At 43.3% G+C, this 23691-nt stretch overlaps 2 protein-coding genes across 2 annotated transcripts in view; one reads left to right on the forward strand and one right to left on the reverse strand.

Moving 5' to 3' along the window:
• The first annotated feature begins 1035 nt into the window (after positions 1–1035).
• LOC103265432 lies at positions 1036–1950 on the forward strand. Its single transcript, XM_008063097.1, has one exon. The coding sequence runs from the start codon at positions 1036–1038 to the stop codon at positions 1948–1950; it is 915 nt and encodes a 304-aa protein (XP_008061288.1).
• Positions 1951–22013: 20063 nt separating this feature from the next.
• SP110 (SP110 nuclear body protein) overlaps positions 22014–23691 on the reverse strand; it is a 44470-nt gene continuing 42792 nt past the window's right edge. Inside the window, exons 17-18 of the mRNA XM_008063098.1 lie at positions 23483–23623; positions 22014–22127 (exon numbers count right to left, since the gene is read on the reverse strand). Coding sequence (XP_008061289.1) covers positions 22014–22127; positions 23483–23623 — 255 coding nt within the window. The remainder of the gene's footprint in view (positions 22128–23482; positions 23624–23691) is intronic.

The raw sequence follows: 23691 nt of genomic DNA on the forward strand, positions 1-23691 counted from the left end.
TGGGGGTTCCCAGGCTGCTACACAGTGTGTGGTCCATGGCTGTGCACACTTGAGAAGGCTTTATGAGGTAGGCATAAAGTGACCAGTTTGTTGGTTACATTTCCCCAGTGACCCCGAGATCCCAGTACCTTCCTAGATGTGCAGTCTTCTAGTTTCCTAAGAACAAAAACAATATTTCTACACATGGAATCAGTTTGCTGGTCAAATGACAATGACCAAAGGAGAACTCAGAGAAAAACATTTATTTGACCTTGCATTTGACATAAGCTTTCTTGTAGGGGTTGAGAATGTAGGCTCCAGAGATAATCCTGGTCCCATTATGCAATTACCATATGCTCTTCAGCAAGTGATTCAGCCTCTCTAAGCCTCAGTTTCCCCATTTATGAAAAGTGGATAATAAAACCTCATGGTATGAAATAAAACATACCCAGGGATAGTGAGAAATGTGCTCTGAAAACAGTTTTTGATCCCTAGAAAGCACTTAGTAAATTGCCATCATTATTGTTACTTTCCCTTTCATGTCCTATGGACCTAAATGAATTCAAGGCTCTGAGTCAATGACTTCCCCCATTCCTTACAGCTCTTGCCCTAGCTTCTTTCCAGAGTGCTTTGCATTTATGAAATGTTTACAAGAGTTTGGTGGTAAATCAACTGGTTTGATAATGTGGTGCTTTGTGCTCTGAATTGAAAGTTATCACAATCAAAGATGGAAAAGGATGCATAAACAGTAAAACCTTGACCTGAATTTGAGCGATTTGCTGAGTACCAAGAGTACATCTTTCAAATCTTCCTTTTGGATGATTTGTGTGTCTACTCCTCCTCTGAAATAAAACAGAACCAAGATGATTTTTCCAGTGTCTTTGATCCCTATTAACACTGTCTAAAATTGTCATCTTCTGTACTGAAGAATATGCAATCTGTTCATTGAGCTTGCACACAAAATCTGAGAGCTGGAAAACTGTATAAGAAGCTTTAACCCAGGTTCACTCTTTCTTGTTCTTTTCTCCTCCAGGAGCCAAGCTATCCCCGAAGATCATGAACTTGTCTTCTGAGCACTGCAACATCTCAGATTGGCTGAGGCTAGAAGCAACAGTGAAGGCCTCTTTCTATGTGGTTGCCTTCACCTTTGCCATGTTTGTCACTGTCATCATGACCAAAATAGTGTCACAGAATTCGGAACTGCGGAGAGAGGTCCGATACATACTCCTTTGTCATTATCTGCTGTGCATCTCTTCCTTCTACTGCTCGGGGATTGTTTTCCAAGGAATGCGGGCCCTGTCGGCCAACAGCCCCCTGCTGATATGCTGGGTGGTGTTTGGGGCACATATAAGCTTTGGAGATGGGATCCTCTTTACTTTGACTTTGATGGCTGTCAACACTTATATGATGATTTGCTGGCCACTGACATCTCTGTCCCTTGTAGATTCAGTTAAGTATAGAATTCTGACTGGGACTTGGATAACTATTATACTCAAAAATATTTGCTTGTTCTTCATAGAAGGCACTAACTTCACTGCAGTTGCTATTTTAAAATCTGAGCCCCTTTGCCCTGTGATCTTGAATGGCATTCCCACCAGGGTCACTGACATGGTTTTCTTTTTCCTTCTTTTGACTATCATTCTTATAAGTTACTTTCTGATATACCAAGAAGGGAAAAGGGCTGGCCATTTTAATAGGTCAAATGCCAAAGCAAGGAAAACAGTTCTTATTAATTTAGTGCAGATAAGTTTACATATAATACCAAACCTGATAGTTGTAGGTTTGGGGAAGATATGTGGGGTGTTTTTCTTTGCTTTAAATCTGGTGCTTCTTGGTATTTTTGCATTTGCCCAGTGTTTTAACCCTCTGATCTATGGGCTCTGGAATAAAGAGCTACAAAGAAGACTACAACATTGGATGTGCTGTCAGCTTTGGCATGGTCCCACTGTGAACAGTAGAGGGCCAGTTTAAACAAAACTCAGCCATCTTGAATCAATAACTCTAACCGTCATCAACTCATCAGCTAGGGCTGAGGGCGTGCCTTTTGCATAACCTAAAATTAGTGTCTTAATTTAATTTTGAAAGTAACATAATATGGGGACCAAAGTGATCCCCAAACTTTAATGACCATTTGTATACCTAACCCTGAATTGTACCCCACATCTTTAAAATAATAAAATAAAAAAAGGCAATATGAGTAAGTCAAAGTTATTTGTTTGACTTACAAAATTCACTGCTATGTACACTGAGTTGGCCTCAGTGAAATCATTTCTGTGTCTTTAATTTTAAAACTACATCAACATTTTTGGCAGCATGCCTACTGTGTGTGAGTAGTTAGGCAGCTCTTGAGAATGTACTTGTTTTTAGAAACTGAGAAATAGTCCATGGCTTATATAAAGAGAAGTCTGACTGTTCCTCTAATATTAATTAGGGGTAGTTTTTTGCTGCATTTAATAATAAAGTAGCAATAAAATAATAGTGACTTCAAAAAGTTAGAGATAGATTTTGTTTTCTTATGTAAAATAAATATGGAGGTATGCAGTCCGGGCCTGTGTGGCAAACCTGCAGTCAATAGGTTCATTTTCTTTTGAGTCCCACTCTGTAACCCAGGCTGGAGTGCAGTCTTGACCTCCTGGGCTCAAGCGATCCTTCCACCTCAGCCTCCTGAGTATTTGGGTCTACAGGCATGCGCCACTAGGCCCGGTTAGTTTTCTTTTCTAATTTTTTTTTAAAGATGACATCTCACTATGTTGCCCGGGTTGATCTCAAACTCTGGAACTCAAGTAATCCTTCTGTCTTGGCCTCCAAGGTGCTGGGATTGCAGACGTTGAGTCACTGAACCCAGTCTCAGTTTTATTTTCTTTTTAAAAAAATATTATTATTATTATTATTATTATTACTATTATTAGAGTTGGAGTCTCACGCTGTCACCCAGGCTGGAGTGCGTGGCACACTCATGGCCACTGCAGCCCTGACCTGCTGGGCTCAGGCGATCCTTCCCATCTCAGCCTTCCAGGTAGCCTGAACTACAGGTATGCGTTACCACACCCAGCTAATTTTTAAATTTATTGTAGGGACGAGGTCTCACCAAGTTACGCAGGCTAGTCTCAAACCTATGGGCTCAGGCAATTCACTCGCCTCAGCCTTCCAAAGTGCTGGGATTACAAGCTGAGATACAGAGCCTGGCCCAACGTTATTTCAAGGACAATTTTCCTCTGAATCAAATGTGAGGTATAGAGAAGAACAATGGATAGATTATGATCACCCCAAACCTATACATATAATCAATCTGGCTTTCAATATGATATGCAAATAAGAGTTAACTATTCAGGATCTCAGAAAACTTACACTGTGTTATGTGAACAGCTTTCAAAGAGAATGGCATCACAAGGAAAACACCGAGCTGGTTTAAACATGGGAATTAACTCATCATTTAAATCTAAGCAAGTTTAAGGCAACATTATGAATAAATTCTTTCACAGAAGTTTACATGCGATATTTTTTTTAGAGGAATCATCCATTTCTGAATCGGTCATGATTCAGTTCTAGAAATAAGAATCATCACTCTAGATATTTTAAGCAGAAAGGATTTAATACAGGAATCAGATGCCAATATAGTCATGAGAATAGCTGAAGGAGTGGAAAATTAGGACTCCACGCCCGCCCCCGCCCTGACTGATGTCAAGAACAAACCACTGCAGCTTGGTCTGAAGGTCAAGTAGCTGCCTTACCACAACTTCGGCTGCCTCTCGACACTCTTGTCTTTGCCATTTTGCTTGCCAGAAGAAACAGTAGCAGGGAGATGGCTTCTACCTCCTTCCATCTTCCAATCTCACATGATTACCTCTAAATGGCAGAACCTAATTCACATTCAGAAGGCTCAAAATTTTTTTAAAAAGCTGGGAAATGTGGCCAGGCTAGGTGGGTCAGTCTGTAATCCTAGCACTTGGGGAAGCTGAGGCGAGTGGATTGTCTGAGCCTGAGGGTTTGAGACCAACCTGGGCAACTTGGTGAGACCTTGTCTCTACAATAAATAAAATATTATCCGGGCATGGTAGTGCATGCCTGTAGTTCAGGCTACTTGGAAGGCTGAGGTGGAAGGATTGCTGGAGCCCAGGAAGTCGGTGCTGGGGTGGTGGTGAGTTTGCCACTGTACTCCAGCCTGGGCAAAGGAGTGAGACTCCAACTAAAAAAAAAAAAAAAAAAAAAAGCTGGGAAATGTACTTCTGAGTTTCATAGATTTGGCATTGCAGAAATTACCCCCAAAAAAGAGTAAAATGAGAACTGACTGAGCCAAGATGTGGAATCCACCATTACTTTATTTACTTTTATTTATAGGCAACAACAACAGTAACAGCAAAAGCAAGAGATAGCATTTACTGGGCAATGATTATGTTCCTGACATGTTGAAAGCTATTTTATACACACTATATCAAATCCTCAAATCCTCACAATTTTATTTGCGGGTATACTTATTCTTGATAATAATTTTCTTGAAGAGAAAACCTGAGGCTTCAGAAGGTCTTACATGAGCTTAGGATGTCAGAGCCTTCCCTTTAATAGATGCCATATATATTATCTGGCTCAAGGTGATCATTTCCTCACTGTTGAGAGCTGGAACAATTGATTGGGAAACTCAGGCCTCAATTCTCCACTTTGCTTTGGGTGTGGACACCCAGATAGTGGAAGAAAGCATTGTTTTGACTACATGCTTCCCTCCTCAGGCCTTCCTTGTTTTCAGGTTCTAGAGGTTTCTGTGGTATGTCTCTATTCCGGTTAGACTTCAAGTCCTTTCGGTCCTCGCTAGGTGTTCAGTCTGTCATGCCTCTTTTTTTTGTTTTTTGAGTTGGAGTCTCACTCCTTTGCCCAGGCTAGAGTGCATTAGCACACTCATGGCCACCCCAGTGTCAACCTGCTGGGCTCTGGCGATCCTTCCGTTTCAGCCTTCCAAGTAGCCGGAACTACAGGCACGTGTTACCATGCCTGGCTAATTTTTTTTTAAATTGTAGAGATGAGATCTCACCAAGTTGCCTGGGCTGGTCTCGAACCCGCCAGCGCAGGCAATCCACTCACCTCAGCCTCCCAAAGTCTAACCACTGAGCCCGGCCGTCATGTCTCTTTCTCCAGCCCCAACTCTGAGAAGGCAAGGAATCCCCGTCCCTTTCCAATGTTCAAGTGTGTTTCCAGGGTCGGCACTTGGTCTTATTTTTTCCTTTATCCTCCAGCACCCAACACAGGGCCTGGTGGACTACACGCCCTAAGATGAGGAATAGACCTATCAACCAATAATACATGACTTTCTTTCTACAGACCCCTATCCCAGAAAACCGAGCTCTGTTTTTTGTTGAAATATTAATCAATCTGAGAGCAAATAATATCTTTGTCCTCCAGAAAGTGAAAGTCAGAACAGTTAGTAAGCTTAACTAATTTATAAGTCCTAGATCTAATATAAGCCATTTAATGTATCCTTAAAACTATTAAAACTCTATTTTCTGATATCAGAAGGTGACCTGGCTATAGGATTGAGTGCTAAATAGGTAGTTTTATACTTTCAAATACACTTTTTTATTTTAAAAATTTGAATTGGGAATCTAAATAGCATAAAATTCAAAAGATTCAAAATGATTTAGTAAACTTCAAGTCTTTCTCCTCCCCATTTCCCCAGGTCACAACTCTCCTCTAATAGTCAACAAATGTTATCCATTTTTTGTGTTTCCCTCAAGAGACGATCTACAAAAAGCAAGTAAAATTTTCACTTATAAGATAATTTTGGTTTTGATATCCTGGATTTGGATTAAAAAGATATTTAGGCTGCTGTTTGATCGGGGGCAGGGTTTCACTCTGTCACCCAAGCTAGAGTACAGTGGCACGATCACCTTATGATAAGATCAAGACATTTACTGATGACTAATATCTTTTTTTCTTTAGGCCAATGGGAAATTTGAACTTCCCCATCTCTTTGAGATTAGGTGAAGCCATGTGAATTGTACTGCTGCATAACAAATTATCCCTCAAAACTTAGAGGCTTATTATCTCACTGTTTCTATGGCTCAGGAATTCAGATGGGACCATGGGTGAAGTGGCTTTTCTCTTCTCTGTGATGTCCAGGGCCTCAGCTGGAAGACTTAAAGGCTGAAGGGCTGGAATCACTTGATAGCTTGACTGAGGCTCGAGGATTCACTTGTGCGGGGCTCACCAGCAGGGCCTGCAAGTTGGTGCTGGCCAACTGGTTTCCCTCCACGTGGATTTCTCCTCACATGGACTTCTCAAAGGGCTGCTTGAGTCCTCATGACCTAGTGGCTGCACCTCACTGGAGTAAACAATCTGAGAACAAGAGTGAGAAAGCGGTGCCAGGTGAAGTCATCCTTTTTATGACCTAGCCTCTCAGGTCACATGGCTTTACCTCTGCCACAGTCCTAATAGTGAGGCACAAGGTCTGGCCTACCTGCACAGGAAAGGGAATTAGGCTCCACCTTTTGGAGGTGGGAATGTCAGTAAACTTGTATATGTATGTGTGTGTATATATATATATATTTTTTTTTTTTTTTAATTTATTTACATGGACAAAATTTTAGAGAGAAGGTCTTGGCATCACTGCAGGTGAGGAATTGTAGGGATTTCTAGGGCTTGTAGGGACACAGAAAAGTGGGACAATGGTAGCTTTAGACGCCTGCCAGTCTGTGGGTGGAGGTGGAACACACAACCTTGTTTTCTGACTCATCAGCTGTAGTCATACCTAGGACAAAGGAAATGATTTAAAAAATTGAGAGGGACTTGCTCACGTCCAAGGATTCACTCATCAGAAGAATTTTTCCTTCAGCAGGGTTTTTCATCAGGTGCTGGGCTTTCCCTTATGCAGGTGCTCTTTCTCAGGTGCAGGATTCTTCCTTGGGTTCTGGGTTCTCCTTTGAGTGTATGGTCTCTTCATCAGATGCTTGTGCTCTAACATGCATGACTCTCCCTCAGTGCAGGACTTTCTCTTAGGTGCAGGGGCCCTTCATCAGGTGCTGGGCTTTCCCTCAGGTTCAGAGACTTTGTTTCAGGCACAGGGCTCACGCTCAGTTGCAGGGTTCTCCATCAGGTGCAGGGATTCTTTCTCAAGTGCAAAGGTGTTTTTTAGGTACCAGAGCTCTTTATCATGTGCAGGTCTCTCCCTCTGGTTCAGGGCTTTCCCTCAGGCGCAAAGCTCTCCCTTAGGTTCTGGGACTCTCCCAGGTGCAGGACTTCCTCAAATGCTGGGCCCTACCTCAGGTGCAGGACTCTCTCCAGGTTCAGGGCTCTGTATCAGATGTAGGACTGTCTCAATCAGATGCAGAGCTCTCCCTCAGGTGCAGGTCTCTTTCCCAGGTTCATGGCTCTGTCTCAAGTGTAGGACTCTCTCCATTAGGTGCAGGACTCTCTCCATTAGTTGCAAGGCTCTCCGTAAGGTGCAGCACTCTTCGCTTCATCAGTTGCAGGACTCTCCCTTCAGGTGCAGGACTCTCTCCCAGGTCCAGGGCTCTGTCTCAGGTGCAGGACTCTCTCCGTCAGGTGCAGGACTCTCTCCCAGGTCCAGGGCTCTGTCTCAGGTGCAGGACTCTCTCCATCAGGTGCAGGGCTCTCTCCATTAGTTGCAGAACTCTCCCTCAGGTGTAGGACTCGCTCCATCAGGTGAAAGACTCTCCCTCAAGTGCAGGACTCTCTTCCAGGTTCAGGGTTCTGTCTCAGGTACAGAACTCTCTCCAACAGGTGCAGGACTCTCTCCATCAGTTGCAGGGCTCCTCCTCAGGTGCAGGACTCTCTCTGTCTCAGGTGCAGAACTCTCTCCCTCAGGTGCAGGACTCTTTCCCAGGTTCAGGGCTGGGCATTCCCCACCCTCCTTTGTGTGAGTCTTTAAAGAGGAGGGGAATGCGAGCAGCCCCCCCTGGCATCTTCCCTGCCAGCAGCCACAGTCTGTCAGCAGCCAGTCATCCAGATACTCTGGTGGTGGTCGCCATCCTACCACCTGGAGCTACATGAATGCCAGGTCCAGAGTGTCTGACTTGGCCACACAACTGCCAAGTGCTCTGGGCAGTTCCCGCCCAGATTTCCTGGGTCACCATTCCTGATGTCACAGTCCCTGATGTCACAGTCCATGATGTCACAGTTCTTGATGTCGCTGCTCCCTATGTCACATCCCTGATGGCCCAGGGGAGGCAGCTGGCACTTGAGAACGGAGGGTTCCTCAGCATTCCAGAGTGAAACCAGATGACTGGGCTTTGAGACCAGGTGGGCGCCCTTCTGGTCCAGAGGCCTTTGGAACTGTCCTCACCTCCCAGCTCACCACCCACCTCCAGGAGTCAACCTTAGAGTTGGAGTTTTTCCTGGCTTCTTGTACAGCTTCAGGCTGTGATGCTGACCCAAATTGAGATTTAGGTAACAAATACTGGTGATGGCGGTGACCGGATGAATTAACCCCATCAGTGCCAAGGACACCACGGAGCCTCCGCGGGCAGCCATCTTATGGCCGCTGCCGGCAAGCGACAACACAAACACACAGGACTGCCCTTCCTATGTATATTTTTTTGAGTTGGAATCTCACTTTGTAGCCCAGGCTGGAGTGTAGTGGCACGCTCACGGCCACCGCACCTCTACCTGCTGGGCTCTGGTGATACTTCCGCCTCAGCCTTCCAAGTAGCTGGAACGACAGGCATGTGCCACCGTGCCCCGGCTATCTTCTTTTCTTTTCTTTTTTGATTTATTGTAGAGATGAGGTCTCACTGTGTTGCCTAGGCTGGCTTGGAACCCATGGGCTCAGGCAATCCTCTCATCTCAGCCTCCCAAAGTGCTGGGATTATAGGCATGAGCCACCACCCGCTGCCTGTAGATATATTTTAAACCCCTGTGCCATGTGACTGGTTTTGCAAATAGGAATTGACACCTGTCACCTCTGAAGGCAGGCCCATAAGAGCTGATGTGTGCTTTTCCACATTCTTGTCTCCTGTCAGCTCCATATGTTCAGGCATATGGAGGAGCAAAGCTGAGTCATTACACGGGGCAGCTGACCTGCAAAGTAGCCCTGACCCTCAGGGGATCTTGCATGAAAGAAATAAACCTTTGTTTTCAGCCTTTGAGGTTTTGGGGGTGGTTATTACAGCATAACCCAGTCTACCCTGATGACTATTCTTCAGCATCCACCTTTGCAAAACAGATGTCAGCCGTCCAAAGTCAATCCTGGAGACGCGAGTATATCTTTTTAAAAGAAACACTGCATTACCAGTGCTCCCAGTGGCACAGAGCCAGCCGGGGATGGTAAACCATGGCCCGCAGACCCAATCCAGTCCACCATCTGTTTTTGTATAGCCTGTGAGTAAGAATGGTTTTTACATTTTTAAGTAGCCGAAAACAATCAAAAGAAGAATAATAGTTCATGGTGTGTGAAAATTATATGAAATTCAAATTTTTGAGTTCATAAATAAAGATTTTTGGGGAACACACCCCCCCCCATTCATTTCAGTCTTGTCTGTGGCTGTCTTTACTTCACAGTGGCAGAGTTGAGTGGCTGTCACTGGGAGCATATGGCCTGGCAAAGCCTGAATTATTTGCTATGTGGCCCTCTGCAGAAAATATTTGCCGATCCCTGACTTAGCAGACAAGAGAATCTGACAAAACATGAAATTTGATGACTTTGATTTTAAATGTGATTCAGAAAAATCAGGTTCTGTAAAAGTTTAAGGAACACCCTAGCCAACTTATTTTCTTTTTATTTTAACATCCCTGAAGATGATACAATATAAAAATCTGTCTGAATAAGTTTAAAAGCTCTTTGAATTCAAGTATCCGGTGCAACTCCTAAGAAATAAGAAAGCATGATGGGATAGTTTAATTTGCAACTTATCTTCCTTCCATACACAATCTATGGTGCCTTAGACACAATGAAACATAGTAGCTTAAGAAATAAAAAGTGAAATAAGCAGCTTCCTGGAAAAGTCTTTGAAAGCAATTATGACTAGCAGGCATTCCAAGTTAGTCGCTCTTTCTTGTACTCTGGAGTAAGCTGTCGGGAGTGTCCGAATGGGTAACTGAAGCAGGATTGCCTCACAGATGCTATATTTACTCTTTCTGAGAAGGCCTTCCTCCACCAAGAAGGTCGACTGCCACCAAGGAGGCCTGGGTTGAGCGTGAATTTGCTTTCTATGGTCTCTGTTGACAGTGCTTCCAATGATGCCCTCGTTTCAGAGAATTCAACAATGTGTTTCCAGTAAAATAAACAGACCACGTGCCCTAAGTTGAGATAAGCTGCGCTTTCCTTAAAAAAAAAAAATTCCTCGCCTACTCTGGCAATGAAATATTAATTGTGGATGAGAGGAAGAAAAGTAGGTAATTAATTCTAAATCATTACACTGGGTCAAAGCAGGGACGCGCTCATAATGATACATTGCATTCTCCTGGGAATTGCTCCTTTCAGGGGACCCTTCACTACAAGAATAATTGCAGAAAAAGCCGAGAAAACATATCTGCTACCTTGGAGAGTGAGAATAATAAGAATGCTCAACTTAGGGAACCACATGGGCTAGGCCGAACCAAAATATGGGGTTTTATTTTGAGTGGAAGTGAGGGTCAGGCTGCTTGATGATGTAGCTTTTTGTTTTTGAGTTGGGTTCTCACTCTGTTGCCCGGACTAGAGTGCAGTGGCACGATCACAGCTCACTGCGGACTCGACCTCCAGGGCTCAGGTGGTCCTTCCACCTCAGTCTCCTGAGTGCTGCAGTCACGTGCCACCATATTCAATTAATTTTTTTGCAGAGATGAAGTCTCATTATGTGGTCCAGACTGGTCTGGAACTCCTGGGCTCAACCAATACTCCCCCCTAGGCCTCCCAAAGTGCTGGGATAACAGGCATGAGCCACCGTGCCAGGCAGTCATGTAGTGTCTTGAAGTCAGGTTTATTCGGGTATAATTGATATACAATAAAATTCACCCTTATTAAACGTAGGTTTGTTAAGTTCTTTTCTTTCTGAGTTGGAGTCTCACTCTGTCACCCAAATTGAAGTGCAGTAGCATGTTCACGGCCACCCCAGTGTCAACCTGCTGGACTCCAGCGATCCTTCTGCCTCAACCTTCCAAGTAACCGGAGCTACAGTCGAGCACTACCACACCTGGCTAATTTTTTAATTTTATTGTAGAGATGAGGTCTTGCCAAGTTGCCCAAGCTGTTCTCAAACCCATGGGCTCAGGCAATCCCCTCACCTCGGCCTCCCAAAGTGCTGGGATTACAGGCTTGAGTCACCGCGCCCAGCCTAGGTTTGTTAAATTGTGACAAATGTATAGACATATGACATCAATACAATCAAGAAAGAACCGTTCCTCACCCTGGAAGCACCCTTGGGACCCTTGGCAGAAGATCCCCTTTCACCACCCCACTCCCAGCAGCCACCAATACCCATGTTGTCCCTATAGTTTTGCCTTCTTTAGGATGTCATATAATTATGTCACTGCTGGCCTTTGAGTCTGGCTTTTCACAGGTAACCTATTCTCTTGGGGCACACCCCTGCTGTTGCTTGTGTCAGTAGCTTGTTACTCTTTATTGCTGAGTAATATTCCATTGTATGTAGGTACTAAAATTTGTTTACCAATTCACCAATAACCCAATGATGAACATTTGGGTTATTTCCAACTTTTGGCCTTTACAAATAAAGCTGTTGTAATCATCCATGTACAGATCTTTATGTGAACCCATGCTTTTATTTCCACACCTAGGAGGGGATTGTGGGTCAAATGATAAACATACATTTAATCCTGCAAGAAGCTATCAAACTGTTTTCCAACATGACTGTATCCATTTGCATTCCCATCAGCCAAACATGAGATTTTTGGTTGCTCTGCATCCTTGTCTGCTCTTAGTATTGTCAGTTTTTCTAATTTTAGCCATGCTAATGGGTATGTCATGATATCTCATCAGGGCTTTAATTTTCATTTTCCTGATGACTAGTAATGGTGAGTATCTTATGTGTTTACTTTGCATTTGGCAGGGCAGCAACACAGATAAGAGGGGCACAGGCAAGGACATCGGCAGGGAAGGACACAGAAGGGAGTTCCAGGGCAGAACCAGAACGTGAGCCCGGCCTGCCAAATGTCAGGATGTGGCCTGGGTGCTAGGCGTGAGACTCCAACTACCAACTGAGGGGTCAGGGAGGCGGATGCTGTTTGGAGAAGCTCTGGACCCACAGGCCAGCCTGCTCAGAATAACTGGGAGGCTACAGGCATTCATTCATTCAACAAATATTTATTAAGCACCGGTGAGTCCAACATCCAAAAACAAAAACCCCAAACATTAGCAATAATGAAAACATCTTAAGCCTCTCGAGGCTGTGTCAAAGCAGGATCCAATCCATGACCCACCTCAGAGCATCCTATAGATCATCTCCACTAGCCCATCTCTCTGAAGTCCTGATGACAGCTGCTCAATAATAATATTCTCCCCATATACCTGCCCCCTGCACCCCCAAATCTCACCTCTCTTTCTCGTTACTTTCAACTTCTTTCCCTTCTTTAATTTTTTTCTTCTGTAGATGACTTCATATTCTATTCTTATTACTGTTTCTGAAAGTTGGTTATATAATCAATGTTTAAATAAACTACAAAATGTTCATCCAACCAGTAAATCAACCAAACAACAAACACCAGGCTGTCCTCTTAAAAGGTATGGGGCAGCTCTTGCTATCAAGTTGCAGGCTTTACTGCTGCCAATACCATGGATACTTTGGCCAAATCTGCTCATTTGTCAAAAGTTTAAGTCAGATAAAGGACCAGTCTTTGGGCAGTGAGTCTCAAACTTAATCGTGGCACACACACACACACACACACACACACACACACACACACACAAAAGGTCACCTAGAAAATTTGTTCAACTTGTTAAAAACACCAGTTTCTGGGCATTGGTCTTAGTGATTCTCATCCAGGGACAAAAATCCCACAATCTGCATTTTAACAAACTTCCTGGTGATTCAGAAGCAGTGGTCTATAGACGATGTGTTGGGACATGGTTGGGTGTCCTGCCATCTCAGAGGACCTCCTCTCTAAACACTTTGGTCAACTTTGCTAGTTTGGTCCCAAAGACCCCCCTCTAGTGAACTGGCTTTCTTACCCCCTCTTTGCCCTCCAGCATCCCTGAGAGCAGGTCAGCTGGGGCACCTTGCAAATGGGAGCATCTAGAATCCAGGTGTGAGCCAGCTGAGAGCCATCCCCAGGCTGGGCCTACTAGCAGGCACCAACCTGCTTAAATGAACAACTAACAAAGCACAATGCTCTTTCCAGCCCACATTACCGAGTGCATCTCAGTTGTCTCATTACCATAGCTGTGAGGTTTTAAACTCATGACAAACAACAGAAGGGACCTTTTGTCACAGTAAGGAAATCCTCAAAGCATGTGCTTAAACATGACTGTTCTGCTTGCTTATTCTTCACCAGCCTAGTCTTGGGAGGACCTGGCACATGCTCTTGGTTAGCTCTGCTGTTTCTGGGTGCTCGATTATGGAGCCATTAAGAGCATCTTTGCCCCTTTAAACGCCTTCACTAGTTCCTTCTTCTAGCTTCTAGTTCTTGGAGGAGTTAACACAGCAGTTCCTTTCAGACTCTGGAGGGGGTCCACACTGCCCTCTGGTGGTGGAATAATAGCACTGTATACTTTTTGCAGAAATCCATGGCTCCTGCTGCTCTCAGAGCTGGCTTCTGCACCTCTCCTGGAAGAATAAGAAAACCTCCTCTGTGCATTTTGCTGTACTCGAACGCTCTGAAGAGCTCAGAACCAGGCCCAGGGGTACAGAGTAAACGTTTTTGAGGAACTGGAAACTGAGATGATGTTGATATTAGGCACTGGCTATGAATATACATGGAGTCAAGGTCGAGATACAAAAATAGTCAAATCTGACCTGTGGGATCTGTCTGGGAAAATTTAGGGCACATTTAGGATACATTGTCCCCTTGTTTGGACCAATTCTTCTACCTTCCTAGGAGGACATGGCACTTCTACCTCAGGGATGCTAGTATGTACTTTCCTCTTGGTTTTTCCTGCTAGTGAGTACTAACATATGCCCATTAACCTAAACTCACATGTTTCCAGAACTCACCTGCTTGAGGGCAGAAAGACCAAGCTGAAACAGGCACTACCAGGACACTTTCGTAGGCCCATGAATCAGTTCTGGTTAAGTCATGGGGCAGTGGAGCCAACTCAGCTCAGTCCAGTCCTTGACAGCTGGACACAGTTGCAGCCCTGGGTCTGAATGTTGCAACCACAATACCTGACGCCTGCCTGAAGGGCTGTGAAACCTTGAGAGCCGATGCTGGGCCTAAAGGCTAGAAACCTCACTGCTGCCCTTGAAAAATAAGAAGGATGTTTCTACCTTACCCCCTAGATCAATCTAGTCCCCAAGTCCCCAGGCTGTGGACCAGTACTGGTCCATGGCCTGTTAGGAACTGGGCTGCACAGCAGGAGGTGAGCAGAGGGCAAGCTGAGCTCTGCTTTCGTCATATCAACTGCGGCATTAGATTCTTATAGGAGCGTGGGCCCTATTGTGAATTGCACATGTGGGGATCTAGGTTGCACTCTCCTTATGAGACTCTAATGCCTGATGATCTCTTCCTGCCCCAACTCCATATAAAAAACTGTCTTCTGGGCAACCCCCTTGGGTTCTCTCCCACCGTGGGAACATTTTTGTCCTCTCAATAAATTCTGCTTTTAAAAAAAAACAAAGAAAAATTGTCTTCCACAAAACTGGTCCCTGATGTCAAAAAGGTTGGGGACCGCTGCCCTAGATTGTAGAACATTCAGGGAGTGAAAACTTCACTCTACATCCAACAGACTCTTGGTTCTAGAACAGTGGGTCAGATGGCTCTAGTATCATGTACCAACCTTCCTGCTGATACTTCCAGGTTTGGGTCATGGTCTTCCCTGAGCTCTTGCTTGAGGCCAACGTGCTGCCTTACTGAAACTGGCTACCTTGCCATATCTGCATAGCAGAGGAGAGGGTTCCTTTGGGGCTCTGCCCAACCTCTCTGGAAATAATCAGATGTCAGTAGCTGCTAAAGGGGAAAGGTGTCCCCAGTGCTAACTGATCTAAGCTTTGGTCTTGTTCAGTGAGTCCACCTGGTGACATGCTGCTTGGAATCCTGTGCTGGGAGGAACTTCACTAGGTGGCCTTCCTTTTTCTAGATGGCTCCAGAGATGCAAATGGCCTACTTGAGACCATGGTGAAGTGAGCAAGACAATGATTTCTGGGATTTCATTATCTTGCATGTCACTTCACAGTGGTATGACTTAAAACGAATAAGGTCCGTGCTTTTCTTTTTTCAGAAACAAGGACAAAAGGGAGAGTTGGGAATCCTATAACCCACACACCCATTTCAAGAGGAGAAGGATTCCATGGGGGGGAGTGCCAGCATTTTTAGGAGGAAAGAGAAAAAGTCAGGGTCTTCAGGGCTCAGGGGAAGGAAAAAGACTCTAAGGCCCCCAACCAGGTGTGACCCTGCACCCCAGAGGCAGACTCCCATAACTACTTGCAGAATTTGAGTTTGCGCTAGAGGCTTGTTTCTGTGAAGCTGGAAAGCATCTGAGAAATGTCCTCATCCCAGATGCTGATTGCCATGAAGCCTACCTCTTCCGAGGACAGAAGCACTTGATCAGGAGAAAATGTCTTTCTAGTTCCTAAGAATGAAGCTTCCGGCCAGGCACAGTAGCTCACGCCTGTAATCCCAGCACTTTGGAAGTCCAAGGTGGGAGGATCACTTGATCCCAGGAGTTCAAGACCAGCCCGGGCAACAAAAAATAAAGAAATTATCCAGGTGTGGTGGCACATACCTATAGTCCCAGCTACATGGGAGGCTGAGGCATAAGGCTTTCTTGAGTCTAGGAGATATAGGTTGCAGTGAGCCACGCTTGTGCACTGCAGTCCAGCCTGGTAACAAAGTGAAATCTCAACTAAAAAAAAAAAAAATTTTTTCCAGGTGTTACTGGTATCAGCCAGAGGGAAGAATATATTTTTATATATAATTTCTCCAGTCACTACTGAGAAGAAAGCTTTTCTTTGTTCCATTTTTTGCAACTTTGGCCCTGCCCAGCTTCAGGGAACCATTTCAGAGTCATTCAAAACCTCCTGCGTCATAATTTGAATGGAGGCAGTCCTGTGTCGAACGTGCTCTCAGAGTCTTGTCCAGTGAGGGAAGGATGGGGTGGAACCCAACTGGACCAGGGTGGGTCTCCGGGGAGGGACAATTGGCATTGTCTTCAGGGGTGTCACTGACATTGGGTTCATTACAAGCTTTTAATGTCTAAGGAGGCGGGTGCCGAAAGTGGGTGAGGCCTGGGCAGTGGGAATCCACCAGGAGGGTAAGGCCTGAACCTACAGCTCAGAAGTTCTAGGGGAAGATAAGGATAGCTGATCCTCAGCTGAGCTAAGCAGGATAAGCCAAACTCTGCACTTGCAGGTAGAAATTTGAAAACTGGGGGCGGGGTATGGGGGTAGGGGGAAGGAAGGGAAAGGAAATGGGAGAGTACAGCAATAAAAGGGAACCAGAGGAAGAGGGTTCCAGGGACAGGAGTCTTGATTGTCAAGGCAACCACACTGCTAGTGGTTGAAACTTTCAATGTGAAATAAATAAATGACTCATTAAGGTCTCCCCACCTCCTATACAAATTGTAGAGCAATTCAGAGCCAGGTTAGGTGATAGACAGGTAGACCTGGGTCAGCATACCAATGCCAGAATGGAAGAGGGTCACAAATGCATGTATGATTTTTTAAAAAAAAAAACACAACAGTCCTGCCCATTGGTAAACTGGTAGGAAGTGGGATCTTTTATTATAATGCATTGATATTATGGAAGGAAGGGGAATCTTTAGTGCACCTCTTGGAAGGACTTGGAAGCCTGAAGCTTACATTGTTGAAATTATCATCTTTAGGACCTCCAGAATGGTATCAGGAGTGGCAGTCTTTATGGCCGCATTTGTCCTCTTCCCATATAATAAAAGGAATTCTCTCTCATTACATGTGTTTCTTGAGTCAGTGCTCACAGCACCTCCATCCTTTTCTGGATCATAGGCGAAGTCAATCTATTTCAAGGTTCACTCTATTGTGAGAACACTGGGACATAAATAGGAACTGAATGGATCTCTATACATTTTCTGTTTCTTAGTCTGTGATACTAGGTACCTAGATGAAAACTCCAACCCTCTTCTCCTCGTTCCTCACTGGGATACTGGGGAGAACCTGGTGAACAGGTTCTGCCTCCCTAGGAGGAGGGAATAGGGGCTTTGAGGCCTCACAGCTCCATGAAAATGAAACAAGGAGGAAAAGCCAGAGAAACAAATTAGATAACTTAGTAAATTGTAAAGATTTTCTATTTTTGTATTGAAAAGGAAAAGTATTGTGTTAAGAAAAGTTTATATCCTTCATGCCTTGGTTAAAAGATAGCAATCAACATTATTAAAATGCTAAAATGCTGGGCCCAGTGGCTCAGCCTGTAATCCCAGCACTTTGGGAGGCTGAGGTGAGAGGAATACCTGAGCTCAGGGGCTTGAGACCAGCCTGGGCAACTCAGTGAGACCTCGTCTCTACAATAAATCAAAAAATTTGCCAGGCGTGGTAGCATGCACCTGTAGTTCCAGCTACTTGGAAGGCTGAGGCAGAAGGATTACCTAAGTCCAGCAGATCGAGGCTGTGATGGCCGTGAGTGTGCCACTGCACTCCAGCCTGGACAACAGAGTGAGATTTCAACTCAAAAAAAAAAAAGCTAAAAAGTAACTAAGTTTAAAATATTGGCTATCAAACTCCAGTTGTATTAGGTTAATATATTTAAGTCTCATACTAATGGCCTAAGAGGAGAAGTGCTTCCTGGAACTTTTTTTTTTTAAATGATAAATAGGGAGGACAAAGAACCGCCAACCAGCCTACAGATAATAGATGTTCTTGAAAGTGAGCCCAGAACAAATGGATCAATAAGACTTAATGGGGCTGTAAAAAGAACCAGGTATAAATACTAAAAGGGCTCAGTATGCCAGGCAAGATGAATGAAAATAATACTATATGAAATCACTCCTGGCAAAAATAACTAAATATAAAACTATAGGGATAATGGTGGACTATCATTAGTGTCCACACACTAGTGAAGAAACAGAATTCTAGCTGGACTTAGGCTTCAGATATGTAGAACAAGAAGCCCAAAGACAGTCGAACAAAGTTTAAATCAATTTTGAAGGTGAGAAATTATAATAAAATATATATGATAGCAAAATATGTTGTTAATCTATAAAAGCTATGGAAGACTTTCTGAGATATGCTAAGACTCAGAAAACATGCCACCCTGCACCCTTCTTTTGATTAAAAGAAATTTAGAAACTTCAGTTAACTGAAAGATGGACCAAAAGGAAAGTGTGGAGAAGTCATGGCAAGAAAAGACCAGTAAGGCAATTTAAACAGTGAAAACAGAAATATATTAATATTGTTTCTATAAATATGGGTTATCATGTAACACAAATGTCCACTTTTTGCTTTTTAATGATGGTATATGACATATGACATGACAAATAGTTTACATGATAAAAAACAAATAATGACATATAATTGAGTAGAATAAAAATAATTATATGCATTAATAGCTAAAAACTTAGTAATAGTAATGCATGCCCACATTATAAGACAGTGAAAAGACATAAACTAGGGAGCTAAGGGGTATAAAAATAATAAACACATTGCTTTAAATATGTAGTACATTAAAGATATTTTATTTTTGGCTTTGACATTAAAAATAAGTTAAAATGCATTTGGAAAAATTATGAGTAAATATTAGTAAAAAATGCATTTGGAAAAATTATGAGTTAATACTGTTACAATGCCTTCCAAAATAGAAGGAAAAATGAAATTTAAAAATAACATGAAAATGCTAAAAAAGAGAAATAACAAAATAATATAACAGAAATAAGGCCAACCACATTAATTTTAACAGCAAATGCAATAGATGACTTCTTAGAAAAATGTAAAAGTAGAATTGACTAAAAGAAAATAGAATATCTAAATAACCTAATAATAACCATTTTAAAAAACAACAACAGAGAATGTGGTCATTATTGTCTTCCCAAAAAACTCTGGGTAATATAATTTTGAGTTGGCTAATCTAAAATACTATAAACTATTCCAGAACATACTAAAAGGTAGAAAGTTTTACAAGTCACCATACCAAGCTAGGAGAACCTTAAATCTGACTAAATACATTTAATATGCAATACAGTATAAAAAACTATAGACCAATCTTATTTACAAATATACATGCAGAATCCTAAAAAATACTCTCTACAATGGCATAGGAAATATATAACAGAAACAAAAATAAGTTGTACACAACTTCAGAATTCAACTTTTTTGGTTTTGACATTAAAAATGAATTAAAGTGCATTTGCAAAAATTATAAGTAAATATAGGTATGAGTATAGTAATTCTGTAACTATTGTTGTTGTACTTTGAGATTGATTGAGCAAGTAAGTAAACACACTGTGGGAAAGAAGAGACTCCAATCTAGAATGGAGGAAGACAAGGAAGAAGGTTGTGGTGCTGGATGGGAATTAGAGGTATATAATACATATACATCTTGTTAGTACATCCTTACCAAGGGAATTTTCCTGCCCTGGGATCAGGAGAATCTGGCAACATCTGCCAACTGGACTTCAGAATTGCTATAGACCGGTGACTGCTGTCTGTTTCTTATTTTACCCTATTTGAATGGAAGTGTCTATAACAGTTATTCTGTCCGTGTTTCATCACTGAATGCTGGGAATAGGGGAAAGTCAACTTGTCTTTCAGATCACCGTTCCCTAGCTCAAGAGAAGGTTCACCTAAGGAGCTACACCCAATGAACTGTACCCAAGGAATTTTATCAGATCTGAACCTGATTTAGATGATAAGGTCCTGGACTTACGCTGCCATGAGTGACACTTCCAGGGGAGGGGAGTGAGTGTTCTCTGCATATGGGAAGGATGTAAACTGCTTTGGCCAGAGGGTTGACTATGGGAGTAACAGTGTTTCTTCCCAAGAAATATTCTCCTTTGAAATGTGACTTTGCCATTCATCCTATCAAGAGGTAGAATCTACGCTGGGCATGGTGGTTCACACCTGCAATCCCAGCACTTTGAGAGGCTGAGGGAAAGGGATTGCTTGAGTCCAGGAATTTGAGATCAGCCTGGGCATCATAGTGAGACCTCATCTCTACAAAACATACAAAAGTTAGTCATGCATGGTGGCATGCACCTGTAGTCCCAGCTACTTTGGAGGTTGAGGTGGGAGGATCACTTCAATCCAGGAGTTCGAGTCTGCAGTGAACCATGATCATGCCACTGCATATACACAACCTAGGATTTGAGACAAGTCTGGGCAACAGAGTGAAACCTTGACTCAAAAACAAACAAACAAAAAACAACAAAAGTAGAATCTATTTTCCCCCTTTTTGGATCTGGCCCTGTGACTTGCTTTGACTGACAGAATGTGGCAGAAGTGACATTGTGGAGGCATGGATGGGGTTAGTCAACATCATGTGGAGCAAAGGTAAACACTCTTGTGGATGACACCTGAATTCTTGATCCACTGAATAGTGAGCAATACACTGGTTTTTCTTTAAAGCAAATAAGCTTTGGGGTCATTTATTACATAGGAATAGTCAGCTAATACACTACCAGAGAAATGGGGTCACTTCAGAGCAACTCAGGAGCCAACTTGAAGAGACTCACCACTAGAGATGGGTGATCTGGGCATCAATAAAGAAATTAACTGCAATGGCTTACAGCACACTAAATATATTTAAACCCATGAATTCAAGATACTTTAAAGAAAAAAAGTTTGTTCCCCTTTAGGGAACCAACTAATTTTGAATGCTGCTAAATGAAGCAAGAAAGCATTTATTCTTTCTTGTACAAACTGTATGTCAAGGTAACCAAATAATGGTGAAGAGAAATTATTTGAGGAAGAATTCTAATACATGTTAAAAAAAGAAAAGAAAAAAAATTCTGATTGGGCACGGCGGTGGCTCATGCCTATAATCCCAGCACTTTGGGAGGCAGAGGTGAGGGGATGGCCTGAGTCCAGGAGCTTGAGACCAGCTCGGGCAACTTGGTGAAACCTTGTTTCTACAATAAATAAAAAATATTACCCAGGCTTGGTGGCATGCTCCTGTGGTTCCAGCTAGTTGGAAGGCTGAGGTGAAAGGATCATCTGAGCCCAGAAGGTGAAGGGTTCAGTGGCCGTGAGAGTGACACTGCACTCCAGCCTGTGTGACAGAGTGAGACTCTAACTCAAAAAAAAAAAAAAAAGAAAATCTGAATATCACCAGTTTGCAACCCCTGATGACATCATGGACTTAGGTGATGAGCATCAGTGGCTGCTAAAACCTTGTGGTGATGTACTGGTCGGGCTGACAACACCTGCACCTGTTGCTGATCTTAACATCAAAAGAAATGATGCGGTCCCCCTGTGAAGTCTGCTTGCCAAAAACCACATTAAAAAAACCCCAAACCTGAGTTAAAACAAGCCTTTAGATTTACTTCCAGTTTACAAAAAAGTGTGACGAGAGAAAATTGCCATTAAGGAAATGCAACCAGAAAATTCTAGCACGTGAAACATTTTATAGGACAAAAGCCTCGGTGTTCTTCAATAAATACATAGCAAGTAAAGAAAATGGGCGATCTTATAGCTTAAAAGGGACTTAAGAGCAGATGAGGCAAGGGCAGCATGTGGAACTTGTTCGCATCCTGATTCAAATACATCAACTGTAAAAAGATGTATGAGACAATGGGGAGAATGTGAACTACGATGCAAGTATTATGGAAGTACTAATTTTTCTTAGTGTTCAATATTATCTTTTAAGGGCAAAAAAGAAACAATAAAGAAGGTGGAGGGTGAGATGATGCAATGAAGGGTCTGGGCTTGTGTCAAGAGGGCAACCAGTTACATCCCAGGCTCACTGGCGATCAGTGTACTGGCCCAGGATCATGTCAACTGGATCCTGAGGTTGGGGTGTCTGGGTGTTTCCAGAACAGGTCAAATAAGAGTCCGGAAACCGTTCTTATTGGCTTCATGAAAACCAAATACCTCTTTGAGATCCTTTTCAAATTCTGCCTCTAAGTCAAGTCCTACCTGACCAAAGTCAGAAGCCTGAAAGAGAAAAACGCAAACAGATGTCTAAGGATAAAGGATCAGAACCATCTCTCATTTTACTTATTTTATTTTTTTAAGGAGACCTAGCAGTCAGGCAGAATGGGGAGATGCTGCTACTAAAATATTAAAATAGATGAATCTCCACCTGGTTGTTAACTTGGACCTGACAGGTGATCTGGACTGAAGACTTGGTTTTGATCACAGCAAAACCTGAGCATGGTGCAAGATAGAATTTGTTTTAAAAAGGCATTTCTTGAGAGCCCACTCTTTGAAGGAAGGATGACTTTCTGTTCTACAAGGCTAAGGCTGTGCCAGGCATTGAGGGGCTCTCTGGGTCAACTCTTTCTCCCTCCAGCTCCATGAGTGGATACCAGTTTACAATTTATGGTTTGGCTTGGAGGAAGAGAAGGAGGCTGGTTTGAAATGGAAATCTTTCTTAGATACCTCTCAATAAATAGCTGTACAAGTGAGCATACAAGTCACAATAAACTCCGTAAACTAAAGTTAAAAATGCCTTAGACTGAAAGATAGCTCAATTAGCTGTCTCTAATAAATAAAGGAGAAACCAACACTGTATCAGAAGGCAGTTCTAGGCCGAACTCTGTGGCTCAGCCTGTAATCCCGCGCTTTGGGAGGCCGAGGTGAGTGAATTGCCTGAGCCTGCGGGTTCGAGACTCGCCTGGGCAACTTGGCGAAACCTCATATCTACAATAAAGCCAAAAATCAGCCGGGCGTGGTAGCACATGCCTGTAATTCCGCCTACTTGGAAGGCTGAGGCGGAAGGATCGCTGGAGCCCAGCAGGTTGAGGCTGCAGTGGCTGGGAGCGGCCACTCCAGTCTGGGCAACAGAGTGAGACTCCGACTCAAAAAAAAAAAAAAAAAAAAGAAGAAGGTAGTTCTAGATGTTTGGGTCTGCTAAGAAATTTACGTAAAAAAATTACATGGGCATCCAGGAAGTTTAATTGATTTCATTTTGTTTACTTAATGCATTGAGGTCCGTATTTCTGAGATAGAAAGATCAAAGCAAGCATGAGCTGCCGTCCTTCCTGTTTGAACAAGGAGGTGAGATGCAAACTACTGTTCTCAGAGGGAGTGAGCAGCCTATTTGGGACCTGAGGATGAATTTTTTTTTTAGCTACTGTTTTACAAGGGCCTCCTCCCCACCTCCCTGGCTGCCTTGCCACCCTCATTCCCCGCCTCCAGGAATGCCAAGGTGGTTTTCTTCTGTCATTCTTGCCTTGTTTGAGCTCTCCCCAGGGATAAGACTGGGTGCAACCTTGCAAAGTTCTTCTGTCCCAGAAATTAAGGGGAAGTAGAAAGGATGTGAAAAGAAAGCAGGAAATGTTCTTTACCTTGTAAAATGTTTTATGGTTGTGAAAGATAAGGCGCATGTCCCTCACAAACCATGCCACTGTATATACTTCCTTAATCAGCCTTTCCTTGATCAGGTCCAACCACATGGCTTCCTTAAAGGGCTCACCGTAATCCCAAATCTGGGGACAAAGTCACCAGAGGGGTGACATTAGCACAGCTGTCATCACCAGAATGGATCCAACTTAAA

The sequence above is a fragment of the Carlito syrichta genome, unplaced genomic scaffold (genome assembly GCF_000164805.1).
Source record: "Carlito syrichta isolate Samal-C Ts95f unplaced genomic scaffold, Tarsius_syrichta-2.0.1 Scaffold306578, whole genome shotgun sequence".
NCBI lineage: Eukaryota > Metazoa > Chordata > Mammalia > Primates > Tarsiidae > Carlito > Carlito syrichta.